Genomic DNA, 26,496 nt, shown 5'->3' with positions numbered 1-26,496 from the left:
ATAGGCGGCGGTTCCAGGGCGCGGAAGCCGCTAGCAGCGGCCCGCTCTGGCAGCGGGGTTGCCAGCCTGCGCGGGGGCTCGTGTCTGGGCGCGTACGCGGTATGGAAACGAGCTTGGCGCGAGAGCAACTTGCTGTGATCCGTCGATTTATCCCACGCCTCAGTATGCAAAGGACGCCAGTCGGACCACGGGAGGAAAACTTTCGCGAGGCGGGCTCTGGAAAAACGGGGCGGGAAAGTGCGGCCGTCTGATGCGCGCGCGCGAAGACCGAACACGTGTGCTCTTTGGTGCGTTTCAGGTAAGGGGGAAGAGGCAGGGGCAACGCTCTTCATTAATGTCGTCTAAGCCGTTTCTGCTGCTTCTTCGAACGCGGTTGATAGTGGCAGTGGCTTACGTGCAGAAGTATGATTGGAACGTGGCTAGTCCAGGACATAACTTACAACAAACCGAAAATTAAACATAGCCAGCACCAGGCACGTATCCATGTTTTTGTTTGTTTTCTTTCGGGAAGGGCCTAGGGTAACTTCTTATGCCCAGCGTGGCGGGGGGGGGGGGGGGGGGTTGAGCTCGATTTCATAGGTTACGTGGCATCCCTCACCACCCCGCCCCCTCCCCCCGGGGTATGTGTCTGGCAAGCACACTATATTTGTAAATATAATCTCCACAGTTGATGATTAAAGTGTGGTACTTTTTCTTTGAGACAATGATGACATGTGCCGACTTGTGCATATCTGAACAGACATTTAAAAAAAACTGGCGATTTCGTTTTCGAAAAGCTGAAAATATCTATCGAGCATTCTGTATAACTGCACCTGCGAGGGAGACTGCAGCATAGGTGTTATGGAGCACAAGCTATCTCTTGCCGAGAGCCATACGCCGAGCTCGCACAGTAGACACACCGTCGGCCCGGGCCGCCTTGTACTCCCCCGAGGCTGAGTGAACGCGACCAACCATCGACGCGTAGACTAAGTCGTATGCTTTTGAGCCACTCGCTTTAGCTTTTACGATGAGCAAATAAACGCACTTCCTCAAGTCGCTCTTGCAGTAAATTATAAAACAACCTCAATTACGTCAACTGTAGATGTATCAGCAGCTGCTCATGTATGCATACATCTGAAAGCGCTTTCCCCACGCGTTTTTCATAAATAATCACTCTCATTGAGAAGGGCATGCACAAAAGCAGCAGAATATCTCATCAGGAATAAAAGGACGATTATCTAGGCAATACTATACATCATTAAAGGCGTCATTAATGGCATCATTAAAAAAATAATGTGCACCATTAAAGTGCTAATTCATGGCTCTAAACATGCTAAGTGTTTCAGCATACGTATACCCTCTGAATGAGACTCACACCATTAGTTGCACACAGCGCTTTTTCGCCCGCCAGACTAATATTCTGGGGGTGCTAGAAAGGAATTGGTACAGTACGGTATGGTATGGTATGGTATAGTATGGTTTAAAGGTCCGAAGCTTCACTTTTTATATGAGCAACGCCGTATATAGAGATCGGGATTAATTTACGACCTTCGTCTCTGTTAGCGTCGCGCGAAGGAAATGCTGTGAAGACCTCTTCCACTATCTTTCTGGAGCTGCAGTCGCTGTAGGTATGTTTCCATGTTGCACTGGCAGTCTGCATGAGTGATCCGACAATGCGCGGACAAGTCTGATTGCTCTCATTGATTTGGAAAAGGAAGCAAACCGACGTGAGTTTTACAGTATGCGGTGGAGGAGGATTCCAGTCGTATGCTGCCAGCACAAGAAAAAATCACAAGAGAGAGACGTCATATTGAAAAGAAACTTCTCTAATTTTGTATGGCCGATTTATTCTTTGGGATGCATATGAAGGAGGGCCGATACATATCACGCTGTCAGAATCTCTTTGAGAAGAATAGATGACACAAAGTTTAGCCGCAGGTTTTTCTGACCGGTAATTTAAGTCCTGCCACAGAAAAACGCATTTTGATTCCGTCACACTAAGTTTCCTGTCATGGTTACCGGAGAGAACAGGATTGCCCTTTTTTATACAGGTTGTGCCTGCACACAAAGTCGGTATTAGTATGCCCTCAATCAGTCCCGGTGCTGCAGGATATGCCCGCTGGAGTGCGTACTGGCTCCATGGGAACCTTTTGCCGAAATGTGAGTCTGCAAACCATCAGTGGTCTTGCGTCATGCATGGCAGTGTATTGCACTTTTTGCCTCCGGCGATGCCTTTAATCTCAGAAAAAGTGAAAGCACCCTTTTCTAGCGCCGTTCGACGCACCTGTAGAAGCGGAGAAGTTGGTGACGACAGGAAAAGTAGGGTAACTGTCTTTCTCTGGGCCGACACCTGAACCGCGCCATGAGACAAGCAATGGAGGTAGAGAAATTGGGCAGGAAAGGAATGAATGTCGGTGTTTCTTTATTAACTTATTTTGCAAGCTGACTATGTGCAGTGAGGTTTCTCGCGCCAACCGCAACGCCGTAACATAGCCTCTGGAGAGAAAAAAAGCAATTTTCAGTAGCACATGGATGGATGGATGGATGGATGGATGGATGGATGGATGGATGGATGGATGGATGGATGGATGGATGGATGGATGGATGGATGGATGGATGGATGGATGGATGGATGGATGGATGGATGGATGGATGGATGGATGGATGGATGGATGGATGGATGGATGGATGGATGGATGGATGGATGGATGGATGGATGGATGGATGGATGGATGGATGGATGGATGGATGGATGGATGGATGGATGGATGGATGGATGGATGGATGGATGGATGGATGGATGGATGGATGGATGGATGGATGGATGGATGGATGGATGGATGGATGGATGGATGGATGGATGGATGGATGGATGGATGGATGGATGGATGGATGGATGGATGGATGGATGGATGGATGGATGGATGGATGGATGGATGGATGGATGGATGGATGGATGGATGGATGGATGGATGGATGGATGGAGCGTCCGCTTTGAAACGGGGTGATGGCAGTTGCCATCATGCTCAGCTTGTTTTCATTTATTTTTGTTTAACTGTGTTGCAAGTCATTAAAATTTGCCATTTTCTTTAAATACGTCTTTCTACAGTTTTAACCTTATGTCAACTCTCTGCTTTTGAGCCACCATTGTTCCAATCTTTTTTTGCTAATTTCCACCCCAAAATTATTTACAACCCTATAGTCATCTCTGAACCCTAGGGCCTCAAGAAGAGTGACTGTGCCTGCATCGATGTCGGGAAGGATACCGCCATTTTTTAGTATGAGGTCTTCTATTTTTGCTACAGATTTGCCACACAGCACATGTGTCATCTTCTTCGTTAAATTTCTTTTTGTAGCTCGTATCTGGCATACATACAGGTTAGCTTCCTAGTTCTTTTCCGCCAGTGTGAGTCAACGCTCTTTCTGTATAGTTATTTAAATGCCTTAGCTGCCCACCTATTATCGTCCAATTTACTCAGGCGTTCTTCGTATAGTACTTTACTCTGAGCTCCCCGTGCTTCGAACGATGCCCAGCCCATATCCCCCTTTACCGCCTCGTTTGTGGTCTTCCAGTGGGCACCTAGTGCTAATCTTCCAACAGCGCTCTGATTTCCTTCTAAACTCGACTGAACTTCTACCCTTAAGCACAGCACCGCATTCCCGGAAGTAAGCCCCGGTTCCATTATTCCTTTCCAAATACCTATCAGTACTTCATACCTGTTGTACCCCCACCATGTCCTATGTTTCATTATCCCGGCATCTCTTCGCCCTTTTGCTATGAGAGACTGTTCGTGCTTTTCCGTGTACATCTGCCCTTCGTTTACCCATACCCCGAGATATTTTGTATTCGGCCACTCGGGGTATTTCATGCCCCTGTGTTGTAAGCTCCTGATCAGTTGTATCGTTGAAAATCATCACACCTGTCTTAGTTGTGCTAAAACTGAAACCTAGACTGTCTCCGCCGTCTCCAACAGCAATTTACCGGAGTTTGCAAATCTTCCTGGCTATCTGCTAAGAGTACAATATCGTCCGCATACATTAAACCCGGTAGTCATTGCTCAACAACCTTTCCGCCTAATCTGTGCGACAGATTATAACCTAGATTGCTTCCTTGTTGCCTTCTTTCCATACTTATCATATAAAGCATGAACAGCAGCGGTGAAAGAGGACAACCTTGCTTTAAACCATTCTGTAGATCGACAGTGGTCGTACTCTTAATTCCTTCACATGTTATTTCCACTTTATTTTCTCGATATATTTCCTGTAGAAAATCAATGACCTCATCAGCGATACCTTCATGTTTTAATATTGTCATCAGGAGTACCCTGTTCACGTTGTCGTATGCTCCGCTTATGTCGAGGAATGCTAAATAAGACGGTCGTTTTCCGCCTTAGCTATCTCTATGCACTGGGTAAACACGAACAGGCTATCATCTAAGCGCCTACCACTTCTGAAACCGTTCTGAAGTTCTCCTGGTATTCTATTAATTTCTATCCATGACTGCGTTTTTAATTTAACCGCCTGCATCGCCAGCCTGTATATAACTAATGTTATCGTAATCAGTCGGGAGGATTTTATGTTCGTCTTAAGGCCTTTCCTTTTAAAAATCAAATTGATTCTACTCTGTTTCCAGCTGTGCGGAATTTGCTTATTTGTTATGACTTCCTCCGGGTTCGAACCCGACCGCGGCGGCTGCGTTTTTATGGAGGAAAAAAAACGCTAAGGCGCCCGTGTGCTGTGCGATGTCAGTGCACGTTAAAGATCCCCAGGTGGTCGAAATTATGCCGGAGCCCTCCACTACGGTACCTCTCCCTTCCTTTCTTCTTTCATTCCCTCCCTTATCCCTTTCCTTACAGCGCGGTTCAGGTGTCCAGCGATTTATGAGACAGATACTGCGCCATTTCCTTCCCCCCAAAACCAATTATTATTATTATTATTATGACTGCCTCCAGTGCTTTTATCAGCGTCTCCTTGCCTCTTGGGCCAAGTTCATTAATCAGCTTGATTAGAATTTTGTCTATCCTTGCGGACGTACAGTCTTGGTCAAAAGTCTTAAAGGGACACTGAGGAGAAATTGATGTTGGCTTGTATCGATAGAATAGCAGCTCCTGATCACAAAAACGCCACTCTTAGTGAAAACAAAGCTCTTGTAATGTAGAAAATAGCAAGAACCAAAATACAGGTGTCGCCGCAACAGGCCAATCTCGCAAGTACAAGCGTGATGACGTGATGGCTTCCTAGGACAAAAGGCGCCACCTTGGAGGAATTTTCATTACCTCATGGAACCACGAATCTCTGAGGCTGGCAAAGGAAGGTTGCACAGCGCACCGCTAGCCGTCAGAAATCACGGAGTCTGCGTTTACGTCACCTATCACGTCACTCCGTTCTGAGACGTCAAAAGAGTTGCCGTGGCGTCAAAAGAGTTCCCTGAGTTTGAATCAGAGCGGCGGGAAAAACTTTTTCATCTTCGAATCCAAATTTCTTTGCAATAAATGCATCTTTCGCGCCCGGACAAGCGGCAACAAAGCCATGAAATGCCGAACTATCAGATTTTGCTAACAAAAAGAAAATGATAGAGTTCTCCTCAGTGTCCCTTTAAGGCCACGGCGTTCAGCTGTAGCGAAATGAATGTTCCTAGAATGCTCCGTGTAGCGGGTCATTCCAAACACAAGCCAAGGAGAAAGCTTCTATACCGCAAGGAGAAAGTTTCTGCTAACATTTCAAGGTCATTCGGTCTTTAATCATGCCTTAATGGCTCTTTATGCGGCTGAAGCGAACAACCTTTGGCCTCAAGGCTTTTGACCAAGACTGTACATTTTGGAATATTTGCTTCCGCCTTTTTTCAGTTAAGATTTCTCAGTTCTAAGCTGTTTTCTGTTGTGCTGTCCTGTGTTGCTCCCTCATTTTGGGCGATTACCCTATCGTCTTTCCTAAATGACTTAGCTATAACTGACGCAATGTAGTTCACAGCGTCAGCTACCTCTAAACATTTTCCCTTGGCATCGTGAATCTGTTCCTGCTTTCTGTGGTTCGCTTTGCCCAGCCAGCTTATATGGTTCCAGAATTTTCTTGGCCCCCTTTAGTTGCATCGCGGACTTCAGCCAGCCAGCGATCAGAGGACTGCTTTATTTTAGCTTGGACGAGGACCGGCAATTGTTGTTTCTTTTGTGACAAGATTCCCATTTTTGGCCTATTTCCTTTTCATATACCAACGCCCTCTTTGCTTCTCTGTGTTCCCGGGATGCCAACCATCGTTGTTCGATGGCCTCTCTAATTTCCTTATTCCACCAACTTCGTGACTTCCTCTTTCCTCTCCAGCGGTTTACTCCTTTCAATTCATTTATTTTTGTACTAATGAGTAGTTATAACTGATTATAATCCCACTTTTCCATGGGACATTTCTCCATTTCTTCATCTATGCCGGCCGCTATTAGCGGTATTTGTTCGCCATTTAATTTTGCGTACTCTTTTTGACCTCCCTGCATTTCTCTTTTGAGCAGGGCTCCCAGCTGTAGACTAATACGCTTATGAGCACACATTGTACGTACAACGCGCCACTTGCCCGAGCGTATGTTCATGCAGAGTCGCCCACGCTCGGCCGAAGCCGCACGCAGGTGATTCAAATTCAAATTTATTCCGCTTAATGTGGTCAGAAAAACATACATGTGAATTATCTGGGCCTTTGGTCTTCTCGGCTAAAGTGGGGCCAAACGCCGTTAGGCTAGATAGATAGGTAGGTACTGTAGACATTTTCTTTGAATCGGAGCAGTGGCGAGCGCCACCTTGCCCAGTAAATGAAAGCGGCTTTTTTATGTACTTTGCACTTTCTTTTTCCTTTCTTACTAACAATCCTATTCTGGCGCTGTCTCGATCTAGTCTATCTGCCATGTTCAAAGCTATATTATTATTATTTCTGTGGCGGTTCGTGCTTTTTTTTCAGTCTGATTTTACGTCACCAGTACTCCAGTCTTTCATACTGCTGATGAGCTAATTTTGCTTTCACTTTCCCTAAAACCAAAAGCTGCTGGAAGGCTCACCATATCTTCTTTGATATCTGACAATTCTGGACAAAACCATTTTTGAACGTGGAAGATTTCATGAACGCAATTTTTTTCATATATTGTGAGATTTCACTGTAACGCTCAATATAAATCCGCAGATCTCCCGTCGACTGGCTTGCATTGCTTTTCCTATTAACGTTTTTGCTATCCTCAAAAGCGTTCTCCAATGGTTTTTTTATGGCAATCTTAACTGCTCGATTTGAGCGATGGAAATACTTAACAAGAAAGATTTCGCGACACATCTGAAGAATGACCCATTACCTTCAATATTACCATAACAGTACCTTACAACTTTCCAATAATAAAAATTTTTGTCCGAGAATGTTGGTCATCATGTATAGCTGTACCGTCTACCAGAACATATTTCATGTTTTATACATGGCTCCTGCACACTGCATATATACCATCTCCCTGTTCATACTTGCTTCTATATTGCCTGGTACTAAGGCGACCTGATCTAGCTTCAAATATAAGGTCACTGCCTCTTGAAATACCTTACAGCGTTTCCTTCCGAATTTATCTCTTTCCATCTCTCTATTCACGCAATGATTATTTTGTTTCCATTTTCTGTCGCCAGTTGGTAGTCTTGGTTTCGCGCACTTTGTTTTTGATATTCATGACAACTTTATTTTACCTGTTGTTGCCTATATAGCCTGCCGTAAGCTTCCCAGCCCTTTTCCTCCCCTCTGTGTAAGCGTTTTTACTGTGCCAGCAATTGAAGACTATGGCTTCCCACATCTTCTCATCCGTTTTTCTCAGTCTTTCCTCAAATGATATGTTTGGTCGATGCTTCCTTTTCCTCCAAGGACGACCAGCCCATATCCCCATGTACTGCTTCATCTCTTTCCTATCCATCAGCCCCTAGCGCCAACCTTCCATCAGTTCCCTGGTTAATATCTAGCCTCTGTAGCACATTGTATTTTAAGTAGAGTGCAGCGTTCGCAAATGTCAACCCCGGAACCATTACACCACTCCACAGTCCTCAAGTTACTCCGTATCAATACTATCCCCATTGGGCTCTGTGCTTCATTATGGCCGCGTTCCTCTTTCCTTTCGTCTTGAGATGTTTTTCGCGGGACGTTAAATGTTCTCCCTGCTCCCGCTCCGTACAGCGCCTATCCGCGGCGCAGGCACAAATCTAACGCGTGCGCAGATAGCCCAAGAGATGGCGCGCGCCTCACGTCGTCTGCTACCAGAGTGGAGTCAGTTATGCAGCGGTTGAATCAACGCACTTCGGCTACCACAGCATCGACATATCATTTGGTTCTTTTTTTGTGATTTATGTTACTCATATTTCAAGTTGAACTTCAACGGACGACTTCCGGATTATCTTTTGGCGGTATTTTGTCAGGGCCAGCAAGCACTACGCCTTCCTCCAGGTTCTTGGCTCATTCTAATATTTATTTTTTCCATCCATCTTCTAAATACTACTGAAAAGTGGCCCCAATAATGCGCATAAAAGCGAACGTTTTGCGGAGTGTTAAATGCAGCTATAAACTACATCATGAAACGAATTGATCTGACAACCATAATTGCGATTTCAAATGAACGCGAAGAAGCAAAAGAAAAAGTAGCTGTCAGAGTGGAAAGACGGAGAGCGAACAGCTAGGCACCCGCAAGGACAGAAGATAGGAATTTGCTGCGCGCGTTAATCGCCCCCTGCTATGGTTCCACAGCTCTATGGTTCCCCAGTCCTATGGTTCTCCAGTTTCTAGATATGGACGCCACAGGACGTTAACTCAAGAAGACAAGACATCACTAGAAATGGCTAAATGGAGACATACGAAAGAAGATCCAATACAAAAACCTATTCTACAAATGCTGTAAACATTCCCCAGAAGAAGAATGTCTACATTGTGCGTTTAAAATGGCAAGAAACAGAGTCAGTGCGCTTTTGCGTTCATCGAAGCGCCGCTGTTTTGCTTAGGAGTTCGAAAAAGCCTCCAACAACAGTCCCAAGATACGGGCTAGAACGTTTTGGCGGGCTGTCGGTTAAGCATCCAGTAATGAACAACGCGAACACAGGCAAGCATAAATACGATTAAACGGACGCACACAGCGCTATCAACAGAAGGTTTATTTCCCTGACACTAACTATAAACACATAGATTGCACCGATATGCAAAGACGCAACGCGCAAAAAAAAAGAAAAATTGCGACAACAGCACCAGAAGCACTCGCGAAATAAACAGAGATTATGGGTCCCCCAGAAGTCATATCTCTTTTTGCCGCCGCTAACGAAGGAGTGCTCACGCATGCATTTCCCTGCTTCACTATCTTGTATGCCTCTATTATTTCCCTTGCAGTTTTGTTCCGACTTTTGCGATCACCGTTGTTTCACGATACAGCGGCACGCAGTTTTTTCTCTTTCGTCCATACACAATCCCGGTAGTGAATTCCGAGGTGTTCAGAAAATGTTTTTGAGACTTTATAGCAGTGTTCTTTCATTATTTCATTTATACAGCCTCCAGACTGCTCTGCGCACTGCCCACCGCATAGCAGAGAGTCCTTTTAATGTCGCAAGGGACGACCCGCTGCTGCTGCTTCGTTGTGCACTTAGCTACTTTGCCCTTTTATTCATTCACAACTGGGCACAAGCCAACAAGATGATTCCATATCTGCGTTGAATTTCGCACTCCCTAAAAAATGTTGGGAAAAATTCATGGAGGCACTTTGTTGACCTAAACTGCGGTGAGGCGGAAGCCTTTAGCACGGTGTTGCTGCTTATGCCAGTGATGTGTGGTTAAGATGTTAATTAAGTACACAATTGTTTGTGAATCTTAAATGCTGGAGACACTGGAGGGCGTTTGGGAGGCATCCGTCTGATTCGACGCCTTTCCGCAAACACTCTCCAGCGTCCTAGACAAGAACTACATAAGCGTTCGCAGGAAGTAGCGTAGTCGTTAACCCGCTCGGCTGCGGAACGGTAGGATAGTGGTTCTAATCGTGCACAAATATTTTTTTTCTTATCGAGTTGAAGACCGTAACGGACGGACGGACGGTTTGACGTCACTTCCGTTGTCGCGACTTCCAGTTGGCGATGCAATGTACGTACAGGATCTCGACCGGCAGTATGAGCCATTAAAGGCTTTCGCCTTAAAAAGTAGGAGTCGATTTTGTGTTTTCTGCGCCTGACCGGCTGGCTGGCGTGTGCCGAGCTGTGAATGAATAAAAGGGCAAGGTGGCTAAGTGCAACACGAAGCACCAGCCCTAACAAAAATGGTCTATAGACTTCTTATAGACTCTACTGTCGTTATATAGATGTTTATTTTTGTCTATTCATAGTCTATAGACTGCTTATAGACCCAAACAATCTACTAAAAGTGTATGGCCATAAATCTATAGATTGTCTATATGCTGTCTATAGGACTTTTGTTGCCTATAGACTGTTCTCTAGGGTTTGTCTTTAGAGAGTCTATAGACTTCATAGACAAAGTCTATGGACAGACTATAAACTGTCTAAAGAAATTTTTGTAAGGGAGGTGGGTAGCACGTAGGGCAGACTGGACGCTGTATAAATCAAAGACTAAAAACAGTGTTGTAAAGTTCCATGAATACTTTCTGGACACCTCGAATTCACTGCCGGGATTGTGAGTGGGCAAAAGAGAAGAACAAACAGTGCGTGGCGCTGTATCGTGAAACAACAGTGATCGCAAAAAAGTCGGAACAAAACTGCAAGGGAAATAATCGACGCGTACGAGATATTGAAGAATGGAAATGCATGTGTCAGTGTTACTTCGTTAGCACTGCTGCAAACAGAGCTGTTACTTCTGGGGGACTGATAACCTCTGTTGTTTTCCCGAGTGCTTCTGTTGTTGTCGCGTTTTTTTTTTATATGCGCGTTGTGTGTCTTTCCATACCTTTGTCATCTATGTATTTATACTTAGTGCCACGGAATTAAACATCCAGTTGATAGTCAGCGCTGTGTCCGTTTGTTTCCTCGTCTCTTGTGCTTGTATGTGTTCGCACTGACCAATACAGGACCCGATATATGGTCCATTGTCAATAACCTACGAAAGAAGTCCGACAAATCTAAAGTGCTGTTCGGTAACGTCTTTCAAGATGACGGTCCTAATGTGGCCAGTTCATTCAACGACCACCTCGCGACCGCTTCACGCTCTCTGCAGCATACCGTTCTTGATATATGCCCAGTTAAAAACTCGGCCGCAGACTCAGCATTTCTTTCAGAACTAACTGAAATAGAAATAAGTAGCGTTACCGCTGTGTTTAGAGCAAACAAACCTCCTTGCATCGACGGTATTTCGATATTCTTTATTAAAGAAAACTTGCATGCTCCCTGCTTTAATGATTTTAATGACTCTGGAATTATTCCACCTGCTCTAAAGGCAGCTATTGTTAGGCCTCTTTATAAGAGTGGACAAACAGATAAAGTCTAGAATTATAGAGCGATTTTTATTTTACCGGCCATTAGCCAAATCATTGAGAAACACTTGCTGTTTACTATGACATCTTTCCTCGACCAGCATTTGGTCAATCGCCGCGCCAATTTTGTTTTGTACCGGGTCGAAGCACAGTGTCTCTTCTTGAGGGAGGGTTTTACAACCTCCTCCATAAGGACATTGAAGATAGCCTCTTAACGAGCTCGCTCTTCTTGGACGTTGCTAAAGCACTCGACACTGTGAAGCACAGTATTCACCTTGAAAAGCTCCATCTCTAGAGGTTTCGTGGCCCATTTGACGCACTGCTTGAAAATTTTTCATCGAATCCTTCCGAAGCTATACAGTGTCGAATGAGGGGCAGCAAGGAAGTCTTCCTTCGAATGTGTGTGCCACAGAGCGCTGTTTTATCCCCATCCTTATTTAATATTTTTGCTAATGACCCTTCTGGTCATCTGTCAAAACTCCACAATTTTTCAATGTGCTGATGACACTGCTTTGGTCGCGCAACATATCAAATACAGGGCAGCAATGAAGACCCTGCCAGGTAACGTTACAGCCGCTGTCAAGTGGTTCCGCAAGAACCACCTTCATGCCAACGCCTCTAAGACAACATCACGTGCATGCGATCGCCCCATAAACAGGCCTGAATGAATGTATCACTGTTTTAACATACCGATAAATTTTTTTCCTTATAGTTGTAGCCCTTTTCAGTATGTGGTCCCTTTTAAATACCTGGGAGAGTATATTACAGTGATTTGACATGGCGCACTCGTATTACGTCTGTTTGTGGCAAACGCTCCAGCGCATCACGGCTTATCTCCAATATCAAACCTTTCGCTCCTTTGCCTGTTCGTAAGATGGTCGCTTTCGACCTCGCCTACAGCATTGTGCGTTACTCCACTGCACTTCTTGGAAACTACTCTGTAAATCTTCAAAAACACATTGATGCAGTGTTGAAAGGGATGTTGAAGGACTCAGCGCACAACTGCACGTTCCCTAAAGATGGATCCTAGTTCGACTTCCTTAGAACGTTTTCTTTTCGTCTTCTTTTTGTGCAGGCAGTCATTTGATGCTATTTTTGAGGTAGTGATTTTAAGAATGTCCCATGTCGCACATTTGGAATATCCCCACGATATACTTTACCGCTTCACTTTACGCACTTTGCTGAAGGAATTAATTAGCACAATATATACCGACTATTTTTATTTTCCATCCAGACGACTTCGTCAAAGCCGACTCTAAGGCGAAGGTAAAAAAATTCCTTAACAACATAAACAACTCAATTTTGCAATCATCTGATATGCAGCATATATTATCCGAATTAATTATGTTCCCTTACACTCCCCTGCACATCGGTTACTTTATTTTCTTTTGTTTTGTTGAAATTCATCTCTTAAATATCACCTCGATTTTTAAGGTAATATTTAAAGTGAATGTATCTTGGGCTCAATTCGCTCTCGCTCTACCATGCGCTAGCCGTCCCGATTAGTTCGGCTGGTAGAGTGACTGCTCCGGTGAAGCGGTGGCCCCGCATTCGAACCCAGGACCAGAACGAAGTTTAGAGCGATAGCTCTACTCGATGCACCAACTTCGCTCAGCGTCACGTGACCTTACCGCTGTCTGAATTTGACCTTCAGCCCAGCCAAGGTCAAAATGTGCCCAGGTAGCAAAAGGGCGCAGAAAAAGAAATCCATCTCTTCTTGTTTCCCTTCTTGCGAACCGCAAAAGGATCGGAGGGGAACGGTCTGACCCTTTTTTTTAGCCTGTGTTCCGTGTCTATGTCTTCATTACCGGGGACATAAAGCTGTAGGTTTTCACCAGCTGACTGAACGATTACTCCAATGTTCTCATCCTCAGTGGACTTTATGCCATGAATCTCTATGTGATTCCTTTATGGATAATTCTCAAGTCGATCAACTTGTATTTCTAGCCGAGAAAGCCGCTCACCTCTTTCGAAGAATTGTTCTTCGAGATTGTTTGCCCTTTTCTTTTCCTTTTTTATTTCCTGTCCCTCAATTTCCATGACGGTAAGGATATCGTCATATTGAGTAAAGGTGCTCACAGAATAATTCGGAACGCCGCGAAGGTGGCCGGGCGCCGGCGGAAGCCACGGCTTGCGCATGCGCTGGCTCCCTAAGGAGCGAGCCTCGTTCCCTAGTGGACCTAGATTAGCTCTGCTGCTCCAAAACTCTAGCGCAAGGGCATCTTAGCGCAGGGGCAGGTGGGCTGAGCAGTGCGGTGTCTGTAATCCTACGGTAATCTCTAATCGCATGTGGACTGCATAGGGCGCTTTGCCGACGGTATATAAATCCATTCTGTGATGCAGCCGAGGTTTCCATGATTGTGTGCGAGCTCCGCGGATTGGCTACTATAGCACTTATCGCCCCTTTTGAGATTCGATAGCGAGTGTGCGAAGTCTATTTCTTGCGCAATTACTTCTTCAGTTTCACTTTATATTGTGAATTAAAGGAACATTCTGACCAAGGCTTGACGGATCCTTTAGCGGGAGTGAAAGGGCCAACAGCAATAAAACTGTTCTAAAAATAAATTGAGGTGGCGGATTTCTGAGTGCCTACTTCATCCACAGGAGGCTTCTTTTTTCATGCATCCAGCACAGTATAAAACTTATATTTAAGGCTCAAGAAAATCACTGAGGTTTGCAGGTATTTCTACACTGTGACCTTGTGGTATCTGGTAGCTTCGCTTTTCCCCTTGTGGTGAGTATTCTTGCATTTGATCGCGTGTTTGCATTTGTTGGCATCACTATACGGTTTTAATCAAGAGTAGGCCCTACGAGTTAAATACAACACAAATAGTATGGGAAACATTTTGCAGATACACAGCAGGAATCAGTCTGGGTTTATTTTCCCTAGAACAACAAAAAGAAAAAGAACAGAAAGGTAACTCTGCGTCGCCATGCCCGACGCTCCAACTTTTTTGCATTCAACTCGTATGACCGCAGTGAGCGACATTGAATAGACGACTAATAATAGCCGGCTGCATAAAGTTTTTGTGCATGAAATAAGGGCTGAGAAACACGACGCTTAATTTATTGTAATAAAAACATTTTATTACTATTTTTTTACACCAACCAACGAACCCTCGCTATTTTTCTAAAATGGCGCTTCATTCACGATAGAAAATTAAACTGAGGCAGGAATTGCGCATGAAGTGCGATTTCCCAGACCCGGCTTACGTGTTTTAAAATGTGAGCAGCAGTTCTATGCTAGCCATAGCGCCAATGACAGAGGGTGCGACCGTATCGCCAAATGAATGCAGAAGTCAACGCAACGCAAGCGAGCCGCACATGCCAGAGATTGCGGAGGACAGCGCGTGAACATGCAGCGCTTTGCAGACACCGCTCGCCCGGCCTCCTCCTCAAAGCTACGAAGCCCCTAGCGCTCGCCTTCTTGGAGTAAGGCAGCACTAATCTAGGTTCACTAGGGAAGGAGGCTTCACTGATTAGGCAGCCCGCGCAGGCGCAGTCTGTCTGCGCATTCTTACGCTGGCGGGCTTCGCCGACGAGTGGCCGCCTGTCCGGCGTTCCAAATTATTCTGTGAGCACCTGTACAGCTCAAGAGCTGACTCCATCGACTTTCTAGCGCCCCGTGCGTATCAGTAAGCTTCTCTACACCAACGGGCCCAAAGTTCTGCCCTACTAAGTTTCATTTCTTCTCCATTGGGCACTTTTCTATATGTAATTCTCCGCCTGTGGAACAATTCGCGCTCGTGTGTGTGTGCTAATCTGCGCAAAGTCTTCATGAATATGTCGCTACACCAACCGGCCCAACATTCTGCTCTACTTTGCTAATTGTTCTTGCTGTTTTTTTTCTCAAGTGCATCTCGACGATAGAAAAGAAGGCTCAATTTCATCGGTATGTCCTTGAGAGAGGAGAGAGAGTTCAGGAATTTCGTTTCTCGATCCTGCCCCCTGAGAGCCAGAGCCCGTTTGCCCACGCGAAAGCCGCGCTTTGCTTTCAGGGCAGGTAGGGCACAAAAATGCCGCTAGGTTTTCTGATGTCACATACTTGAACGCACTCTTAGAAATTCCAAAGCATTTGCTGCCTATATGACAAGTCTCACATTCGCGGCACTTAAGGCCCCGGCTCTCATATGCAAAAGGTTTCATCCACGCGATAGAGTCACTAGCTGCCACTTCTAGCACAGTTGGTTGCAGTCCCTTTCTCTTTTATTAGAAAGAGAATGAAGACTGCGTTATTGTTAATAAAAAAAGGGTCAAACTAATTGCCGCGGGTAAATCCAACTGCTTTTGTAGAACTGTCCGATCAGATGTCTGGTTGTCTTGTAATTTTTAGTCCGATAGCGCTAAGGCACCCAATCAACGACATGTCTCAAGCATGCTTCTGACAGGTGGCCAACATTCCATGGTGCGCAGGTGGGAACATGCCCAGGTGTATACATATTGTCACGTTATAGTGACTGCAGCCCGGCGAGCACGAGGACAGCGAAAATGGCTTCCAAACAAAACTCTTTCTTTGGGCTGGCTTGCGCCCACAAAGAACTGAATGGCTCGGCGGCGTAGCAACAAGCGGCGATTGTCGATCAGAATGCCCGCCGCTCTTGGCCTTGCTCAGTCTAAAGATGATAGCGCACTTTCGAGATGTGGCGTGGAAAGTTACCACAACAATCTGTAACAACGTAGAATCGGTTCCACCTGGATGCGATCAATCGAGATAAAACTGGTCGCGTCTTGCATTGCAAACAAAGCGATACAGCCGCAGTCCGGCAGCTTTGAAGAATGAACAAACAGTACAAAAATACGCGGCACTACTCACCTCTCAAAGAAGCATCGACCCGATGGTTTAGAAGAAATATGGTGAATAGAAAAAAAATGAACCGTACTGTGCACAATAAAGACACAACGTCATTTATCACCCATAATAGGGTTTCACACGGATGACATGGACAACTTGTCTTACGCGGCGTCGCTGCGATGCAGTCATTTCCTCAGGGACGACTTCATAGTCCAGTTCACGTAGCCGACGAAGAACCTTGTACGGGCCGAAATATCGGCGCAAAAGTTGTTCGCTCAATCCACGACGGCGAATGGCCGTCCAAACCCGGACTTGGTCTGCTGGCTTTTATTCCGCGTTGTGTATTGGTTGGTTGTAGCGGTCTGGCGTCGGTCCGCTGCTGGCTATTGGAGTTGCACAGCCGGTCCATTGTGTCGTCTATGTGGGGTAGGGGGTTGACGTTCATCTTCGTTATGTTGCCGCGAATATTTGTGCTGTTTGTTTATGAATTCTTCAAAGCTGCCGACACGCAGCTTTATCGCTTTGTTTGTGAAACAAGACGCGACCACATTCATCTCGTTTGATCGCATCCAGGTGTAGCCGATTTTACGTTGTTCCAGATTGGTGTGGTAACTTTGCACGCCGTATCTCAAAAGTTCGCAGTGAGCTTCAAATGAGCACGCCGAGAGCGGCGGGTATTCTGTTCGACGATCGCAGAGCACGCTTGTTGCTACGCCACCACCGAGTCATTCAGTTCTTTGTGGACGCAAGTGAGCCCAAATAAAGAGTTTTGTTGGAAGCCATTTTCCCTGTCTTCCTGCTCGCCGGACTGCAGTCACTATTACGTAACAATACATATATGCACACCTGACAGATCGCGATGGTACAAAGCGGGTCGCATGTTTTTCCGCTCACAACACTGCTGATGATGGCCGATTTTCTGCAGAATGGGAGCTGTGATTGATATGCATGGTTCATAGTTCATAGGTGTTTAATGTCCCAAAGCGAATCAGGCTATCAGGGACACCGTAGTGAAAGGCTCCGGAAATTTCGACCACCTGGGGTTTTTTAACGTGCACTGACATCGCGCAATACACGGGCCTCTAGAATTTCGCCTCCATCGAAATTCGACCACCGCGACTGGGACCGAACCCGCGTCTTTCGGGTCAGCAGCCGAGCGCCATAACCACTGAGCCACCGCGGCGGCAATTGATATGCATGCATAAAATGACTTTAATGAACATTGTGTCATGTATCTACTATGCTCTATTCCTTCCTGCCATGCAGACAAACATAACACACAACAAAACACTTGATTTACCAGTATTTTAACCAATTTAATCACATATCAATGTTATGAATAACAAAACGCGATAAGCAATGCAAAACGATGGCCATGCAGTGCTAGCACACCAATTTCGCATTTCGCCTACCGCAAAATACCGAGCACCCGCCCAAGCTCGAATAAGCGCACCCCTCCCCCCCCCCTCTTTTTTTTTCCTTGAGAATTACTTCCCATATCTTCTAATAAAGTGTTCAAATTTTCCCACTCTCACATGTGCTGTGTTTACCCAGTACCAAGCCCCCCGCCCCCCGCCCCCCCCCTTTTTTTCGGTCGCCACCATGTTGAATTTAATTATGGTCCTCGCACCAAATAAGCACTCACTCCACAATGTGCTCATTCTCAATTTTCACGTCCAGACCTAACATGCGCCGATCGCCCGATATTTCGCGACTACCTTGAAATTTTAGGTGGGCACTTTCTTGGTATTTTACAGTAAGTATTCAAATCGAATGTCATTTTTTTTTCGTAAGCTCGCCTAGATCACGTAGAGAATTTAGAACAATATTCACAAAACTAGTGAAAAGCTAAGGCGGTTTCAGTACTCTTCTCTGGGTTTCAAACATTTCACGGAGGATACAGGGACTCGGCAATAATCAGCAAGGGACCAGAAAATGAACAAAGGGTAACTGGGGCCACTGGTTATGCAGATTACACTTTGAACAGTTTCCTTCCTACTAGAGGGTATATTTGCCTCTGTACTTTCCAGTCGCAGTTGCATATAGGAACAATGTGATCTCATAAACATTTTTTTTGCTCAGTCATAAGTGGATGTCTTCGCAAAATTATTCACAGCAGCTATTTTTTTGTGAGCTACGTGCACTTCGTGAAAAACTCGAAATTTCAGACCTCGTGAAAATTAAATTGTTTTCAATACCTGCTACCAATTCTCACCAAACCACGAATACAAAAAAAGGAAACTCAAAACCACAGATAAAAACTTACATGAAAATAAAAATGTAAAAAAGTCGGATACAACTGAAGTCTGCAGTGAAGCTCCGCCCACATTGAGGACCGGCGCACAGAATTCCTAAACGATAAAAACGTAGTCCGTTGTTAGAACTTTTCATGGTACCTAAACAAGAAGCTAATTAGAGCAAAAAAATAGCTCTAGAATTTTGATGCCTGGCTTGTTTAGTATATTCAAACACTAGCAATCTGATATCGTTTACTGTTGTGTTAGGTTAGCGGAGTAATATAGGACGCTGCGGACCGTGGCTCAGTGTTTAAAACTGTCGTTTTCTGAAGTTGTATCATACTATAAAATTATTTCGTCTGGCCGTGTCAAAAGTTGACCAAGACGTTTCAGCTTCACATAACCAGATGATGCAGCCTTTGCATGCAATCATGCGTTCTGCCTGTGTTGGCTCAACTTCTTGGCAAGCTCTGGCGGGGCTAGTTGCTGGAAAATAAGCTTCATTGTGTTAAGAACTTATCTTGGTGCGTGTTTGTGCACAAAAGGCTCATTCACAATCTGGCTGGAGTGCACACAAGTATCAGGATGTTTTGAACAGAGCCCATGACAGGGGTTGTTGTTGGTGCCAAACATGGAAATACTTGGCCCAAACAGCGTTATGCCTATTTTGTAACTGTCCCAGCAAAAGCAAGACAAGACTTGCGCGATAACTACGCAGCAATGAAGAAATGCGTGCCTCACACAAGGCAAGAAGAGCAGGGAGCAGGGGTGGAACTGCTGCGCCATAAGAATTTCTGTGCACTAACGTGCGCCGTAGACGAAAAATGGTGCGTTGAATGATTACTATAGTGCAATCTTTACAGGCGAGCAAATTAAAAGCATCCTCAGCGGTGCCTTTCAGCACGTGGCCCACATTTTCTGACTCGCTCATGGTGGCGTCGACTTTGTGGCAAAGAGCCAATATATTTTGTATACATATAGGTCGCATAACTTTCCGTCGACTACTGAGCACGAGAAGCAAGCTGCTTTTTGGCAGTGAGGTGCATGCCTATCGCCAGGTCTTCCAAAGTGCGTTCAAAATTTCTCTTTGCACACGTCCCGGCTTATGAGTTGTTCTTCGTTGGTCTCTTACCACACCCTGGCCGTGCCATTCAGAGAAAATGACATTCGTGAGCATTAATGTAGGATCCCAGTGGTTATACATGTTTACAAGCTTAGAAAGGTTCAACCAGTCGTCGACATCGGTGCCAGAAAAGGTACCGGGGTCACGAGGGGGAGCCATGACCACGAAAGGACCGGCAGGAGTGGTCCACGACTCGTCGGGCTGAGCCATGGTGACAGTGGTAGCAGCCCCTGCCTGACAACCGTTTCGGAGCTCCGTGGTGTGGAGATCGTCACCTCCACTCTCCACCAAAGATGATCCGCTGCCTGAAGGCTAGTCAGACGCAAGAACAACAACAGCACACAGCACAGATCACAGAGAGCACCGGACAAAATCGCGGGCACCACCCAGGCGCATCTTCTACGTCGTCTCCCCATGGATTATCAGTTCCAATATTTACAATGGAGCTCCCACTTTCAGCGCGATCATGGCACAACAAAAACAAACAAAAAGGAGGGGAGGGCACAGAGAAAGGAAGTCAAGTATGTTATAGAACAATGCATGATCTCCTGCAAAGGTAATACTTCGTGGAAACAAAGACATAACTGGCAACTCCAGTCTTAGCTCAGGAACATGAACATTGTTATTAGGTACAATATAATACACAGCTAACCATTTCCCAACTCCGCCTGGTAGGTGCCATTAGTCGTATTTAGCTTTCCTTTTTCTTAGCTGGTGTCGGCGTTCACGAGTTGTAGCGGGTAGGTATGGACTACTTTGTGTGCTTTGGGACTCGGTGGTGCTCGTCGCAGGGGCATCCCCGTGGGTTGCCTGCATTGCGGCAGCATTGCGCGTTTCGCCTTCCAAAAACGCATGCAATATATCAAGTGGCATTTGGCACCTGCCGGACAAGTGCATGATAGGACGTTTCCTGCAAACTGTCTGCACGCTCCGTCTGAGCTTCGTCCCCATTTAAGTCTTGGCTTTCACCTCGCTCATTTGGTGAATACTGAGCTGGTGCCAACTTGGGGCGATTTCCGTGCGTCGTAATCACGCGTCGGTTAACGTTTCTGATTTTTAAGGTTACTGGAGAAAGCTTCTCGACAACCTCACATGGTCCTCTGCACTTCGTCTGGAGCTTTCTAGCTAACCCTGTCTGCCCTTGGCAGTTCTCGGCGTACACGCTGTCCCCCACATGGAACGCCGCGTCTGTGCCCCCGCGATTGTGCCTCTCTTTCCTTCTATTCGCCCCTTTCACTAATGTCTCCCTTGCGATCTCCCTTGCAACCTGCAATCACGATTCCAGCTCCACGTTATAGTCGTCCAGCGAGGCGTTATGAGACGCGGCGAGGACCCTCTGGGACTTCACTGGGCTGGTATTAGTCTCTGCGTATAAAAGGAAGAATGGCGTGTCACCCGTGCTTTCGTGCACTGAGGAATTCTACGGAAATATTGCATAGGGGAGCCACAAGTCTCAGTCACGCTGGTCGCGTGAGACAAAATGCGACAGGAACCCGGTCACGGTTTGGTTTAGTCGCTCCACCACGCCGTTGCAAGCAGGATGGTATGGTGTTGTCTGCTTCTTGTTTATCTTAAGCAGCTCGCATACTCTGCTCATTAGCTGCGACACAAAGCTGGAGCTTGGAGGTCCATGACGGAGCACGATCTGCTCGACAAACGCTCGCGCAACCGTGTCTGCCTTTTGATCTGGGATTGCCACCGCTTCCGCGTATTTTGAAAGGTGATCTACAAATGCACCTGTTTCCGGAAGTGGTCGTGGATGACGGGTCGACTATGTTCATACTAATCTGCTCAAAGGAAACCGAAAACTCAGGAACGTCTGAATTGGTGCTGGCCTGTGTCTCTTGGGTGTTTTTCTCTCTATACAGGAATGGTACTTTGCGCAGTATTCTCTAACGTCCTGTCGCATGCCAGTACAGAAGTAGAACCGTTGGCAAACGCTTGCGCGTCTTCGCTACGCCAAAATGGCCGGCGCAGAGCGCGCCGTGAAACGCACGAAGAACCCTTTCTGTCCACGACATAGGGAAGACGACCCTCTCCGAAGAGGCTGTCTCTGGTCTCCCTTTCCTCGTTGGCCGCGGCCGCCGGCACAGGGTTCCGCCTTTTCCAATTAAGTAGCCTAGCTGCTCAGCGTCAGATGGTTTTCCTTCCAGGATTTCAATGATACGCTTGAACTCAGCATCTTTGCGCTGCTCCTCGCACAACTCGGCCGGGTCAATTGCAAAACAAAATCGCGTACAGCTGAGACGGTGGCTTGGCGCCTAAACGTGTCAGCGTTCACGTGTGCTCTGCCTGACTTATGTTCGACCTCAAAGGAATGTTGTAGCGAGAGCTACACTACGCTAGCACTTCGAGCCTTCAGCGTGGCACCCCTTGAGCTTGTGGCACCCCTTGAGCTCAATGGCAGCGCCGTGGGTGATCACGTGGTTGGTCACGTGGTGCGGAGCCGGCGAAACCGAGTGTGGTGGAAGTGGATAGGGGAAGGGAGGGAGAGAGTGAATCCACGTTCAGGAACGAAGATGAAGAAGGAACGCCCAGCGAAACAAAGTGGCGAAAGACTGACTGCATTGTCAAGAGGGAACACTTCAGCTAGATGATGGAATGCAGATTGCTCGCGGGATTACAGACACAGATTAAAGGCTGCATGCTGCATGGAAGAAGCTCCTCCACAATCAGTGCCCAAAGAATTGGCATGATGTTCACTGTGGCTACTTTTAAACGCACAACCTCACAAGCGAATGAAAATTATGGATCCCAGCATTTTGATTTCCTAACAAAATCAATTAATCGTCGCGCACTTTTCCGATTCATAAGATCGCTGAAAAAGATTCCGGTTTAAGAAAATTCACCCTCATGTGTTTTGACCCCGCAAGAAGCAATAGAAACAGTTGAGACAATTGCCAGAGGATTAGAGCACCGTTTCTCGTCTCTACTTCCTTTGTGCTCTGCGTTTGTGGCGCCAGTGGACCAGATTCAGCATGTTCCCCCAATTACCCTTCCCGAGCTTTCCACGATAGTGATGAGGTTACCAACTGCTGCTCCTGGCCCTGATAGGGTAACACCAACAATGTTAAGGATCCTCTTTGAGGAGTCGCCTACCTCCTTATTGCAGCTGGTTAATTTTTCAATCAAACATGCATGGATTCCTCCTGAGTGTAAAATCGCCAAAGTGATCCCTTTACCTAAAAACAATGGTTGTGGCTATTCTCTGGATAATATTAGACCCATTTCATTGACATCAAACGTGGTTAAGTTAATTGAAAGAGTCATAATCCTACGTGTTTCGGAGTTTGTGGACCGCAATAATATCCTTAGTCTCTGTCAAATTGGTTTCCGTCAAAAATGTTCCATATGGAATGCTCACACCGATCTTGAGATTCGTATTCTTGTTGCGCGGCACCACAAAATGCATGCTGCGTTGGTGACATTAGATGTAGCCAAAGCTTATGATAGCGTAGAACACTACATATTATTGCAAATATTACATACTCTGCAGTTTCTGAGTTACCTGCGTGAATTTCTGCGTTCCTTGAGAACAGACAGTTTTTTTGTATACTAAATGGTGTCAATTCTGAAAGATATAAACAATCCAGAGGTGTTCCACAAGGCGCAGTCCTGTCGCCTGTGCTCTTTAATATTCTAATTAGCTCTATTCCCAGTCATCAACACATTCGCACGTACGTCTATTCGGACGACATTACATTTTTCTATGCTGCAGCTGACATTCAATCTCTCTATGTGCGCCTCCAATCGTACCTGAATTTGCTTGAAAGTTGGTTGTGTGACTTACTTCTCACCTTAAATGCAAACACGTGCGCTGAACTAGTTTTGTCAATGAAGGGTCCTGTTCATCTGTTTCTCATTTACCAGCGGCAAAATATTCCTCAAGTTAAGTCATTAAAATATCTTGGTGTCATTTATGATGACAGCCTCACATGGCGCGCTCACATTGACCATGTTGCAGCGAAAGGGGCTCGTGCTGTGGGCATGTTGCGTAGAGGAAGTAATCCCCGGTCTGGAATGCGGAGAGATGCACTTTTGCTGATTTATGTTTTGTATGTCCGACCAATTTTAGAATTTGGATCTGTGCTGTTTTCTGGTACGGCTGCGTACAAAATTCGCCCGCTCGTTCTTTTGGAGCGGGAAGCGCTTCGGTTGTGATTTGGCCTCCACAAATTTGTGGCCAATAACGTGCTTTATCTTGAAGCCCGTGTTCCTCCTTTGTTATCTAGATTTCGATTCCTATCTGTTCAGACGCACCTAAGGATATATGAAACAGATTTACACCGCTCCTTGTCTGTTTTTCGTTGCCAGCTGACTTCCTTTTTTGGAGCCCACTGGCCTAGATTTCATACTGCCGCGAATATTTGCAGTGTTTATTCGTTTTTCAAATCTGCCGCGACACCACCTTATCACTTTGTTTGCGACGCAAGACGCGACTAGATTTATCTCGATTGATCGCAGCCAGGCAAAGCTGATTCTACGTTGTTCCGGAATGTTCTAGTAACTTTGCGCCCTTTATCTCGAATGTTCGCTATCAGCTTTAAATTGAGCACGGCCGACAGCGGCGGGCATTCTGTTCGACGACCGCCGAGCACGCTTGTCGCTTCGCCGCCGCCGAGTGATTCAGTCCATTTTGGGTGCAAGTCAGCCCCATAAACAGTTCTTTTAGAAGATCCTTTCGTCCGTATTCATCGCTGCTTCGACTGCCGTCACCACTACGTGACATCTGGTGGAGGTGCGGGGTAGCCTTCCATGTTCCGGACGCCCCCTTCAAGTCGTGAAGCCAGCCCTGAGCGCTTCGCACCTGAGGACGAGCCAGCAGCTCAGCGAGCCAGCCGACGTCTCCAGGGAGAGGAGCCTGAGTTCGGGAAACTGCCGGACCGCACAAGACAGCGAAAAGACGCGGCTACGAGCACCGCAATCTCACCGAAGATGTCGACACCGATTATACTGCAGCAGCCGCGGGTGCCGCCAACTTTCAATGGATCCCTAGGCGAAGACCCTGAAGAATGGTTGGATCAATTTGAGCGCGTGGCATCATTCAACAAGTGGGATGATGCGGCAAAGATTGGACACGTTTTTTTCTCATTGGATGGCTCCGCACGCACGTGGTACGAAAACTACGAGTCGTCCCTTACGACATGGGAGCTATTCAAGAGAGAACTATTGAAGGTATTTACCAGTGTCGTGAGGAAAGAAAGAGCCGAACGACTCCTCGAGTCCAGGATCCAGCTTCCGAATGAGCCCGTCCGCAGCTACGTCGAGGAGATGAAGCGCCTATTTCGCCGCGCCGATCCCGGGATGACCGAGGAAAAGAAAGTTCAGTTCTTAATGCGCGGCGTAAAAGAACAACTCTTTGGCAGCCTCGTCCGTCAGCCGCCAAAAACGGTCGAGGAATTCATGCAGGAAGCCTGCACGATTGAGAAGACCCTCGACGTCCGAGCTCGGCAGTACAACCGCCCTTCCTCTGCCTATGCAATCCGTTCGGACACGCCGGCCACCACCAGCGACAGCTTGCGGGACGTTATCCGCGAAATCGTCCGAGAGGAGCTACGCCGATTACTGCCATCCTCCCCACAGCCACAAGCATCGACTCTGATGGACGTGGTACGGGAAGAAGTGCAACAGGCACTTGGCACCCCGACGGCCACAGAACCCCAGGCCATGACCTACGCCGCTGCAGTAAGGACTGCTCAGCCCCAACGACAACCCCCACGTCCTCCCCGAAATGAGCCACTTGGTCCACAACGCCGCCTCCCAGCCCCCGCCCGCCCAGCCTATGACCGACCCTCAAGCCCCAGGAAATGCGACGCCTGGAGGACTTCCGACAACCGGCCGTTGTGCTTCCATTGCGGTGAGGCCGGCCATATTCTTCGTCACTGCCCGTACCGACGTATCGGTCTTCGAGGATTTGCCGTTAACGCCCCACGACCACGCTTCGGACAACATCCGCACGTAATCGACGAGTACCTGCGTCGAGAAGAGTACACGCCGAACCGCTTTTCGCGCTCACCATCGCCGTCAACCTCGCGCTTTGCGTCGCCACGCCGCAGCTACGCAGCCGCGGTACGAGGAAGGTCGCCCAGCCCCCGTAGGGGAAACTAAAGGCAGCAACCTCTGGAGGTGAGGTTGCTCAAGAGCTAAACGCCGAAGATCCTCCACCGACCACGCCCCATGAAGACGCTGCACCCGCGACGCCGCATGAAGAACCGACACTCGCTGCACCGACGCCGCACACAATGAGAACCTCGACCACGACGCAAGCTACCTTGAAATCGACGCCGCCACCCAGAGGAGCTTCGACCACACGCCCAACCCGTGACTCGCATACGCGACGAAGCCGTGACCCGACGCCGAGAGCGACATGCAATGCAAGAGCCAGGACCTCCGACCTAGAAGTGACTATCGACGGCCGGAAAGTTACCGCTCTAGTCGACACAGGAGCCGATTACTCGGTGATGAATGGAACATTCGCTGCGCAGCTCAGAAAAGTCACAACGGCTTGGGACGGCCCACAAATTCGCACCGCTGGGGGCCACCTCATTACGCCATCAGGACAATGCACAGCGCGAGTGACTGTCAAAGGACATACCTATCCTGCGACCTTTGTTGTGCTACCGCAATGCTCCCGCGAAGTGATCTTGGGTATGGATTTCCTTAATGAGCATCAGGCGATCATCGACCTGCGATCCAAGCTGATCACGCTTTCGACGGACGAAGCCATCGCTTCGATGAAAACTCGGGAAAATCACGTTGCCCTAAGTGTCCTGGAAGAAGAAGTGAGCGTCCCACCCCGTTCAAGCGTTATCGTGACCGTAGGCGCCACGAAAGCCATAAACACTGAAGCCATCATCGAGGGGAACATGCAGTTGCTACTAGACCGAGGAATCAGCATCGCAAGAGGCATCGCACATTTCC

The 26,496-nt window shown here is 47.0% G+C and overlaps 1 protein-coding gene across 1 annotated transcript in view; it reads right to left on the bottom strand.

The window, feature by feature from the left end:
• The window catches only part of LOC144115521 (uncharacterized), a 70,670-nt gene that overhangs the window by 37,235 nt on the left and 6,939 nt on the right, over positions 1 to 26,496 (bottom strand). The window contains exon 2 of the mRNA XM_077649935.1: positions 19,663 to 19,887. Within this exon, the coding sequence (XP_077506061.1) occupies positions 19,663 to 19,887 (225 nt within the window). The remainder of the gene's footprint in view (positions 1 to 19,662; positions 19,888 to 26,496) is intronic.

Source organism: Amblyomma americanum, chromosome 1 (assembly GCF_052857255.1).
Source record: "Amblyomma americanum isolate KBUSLIRL-KWMA chromosome 1, ASM5285725v1, whole genome shotgun sequence".
Taxonomy (NCBI): domain Eukaryota; kingdom Metazoa; phylum Arthropoda; class Arachnida; order Ixodida; family Ixodidae; genus Amblyomma; species Amblyomma americanum.
The sequence above is the reverse complement of the archived record's forward strand: the minus strand, read 5'-3'. Positions and strand labels throughout refer to the sequence as shown.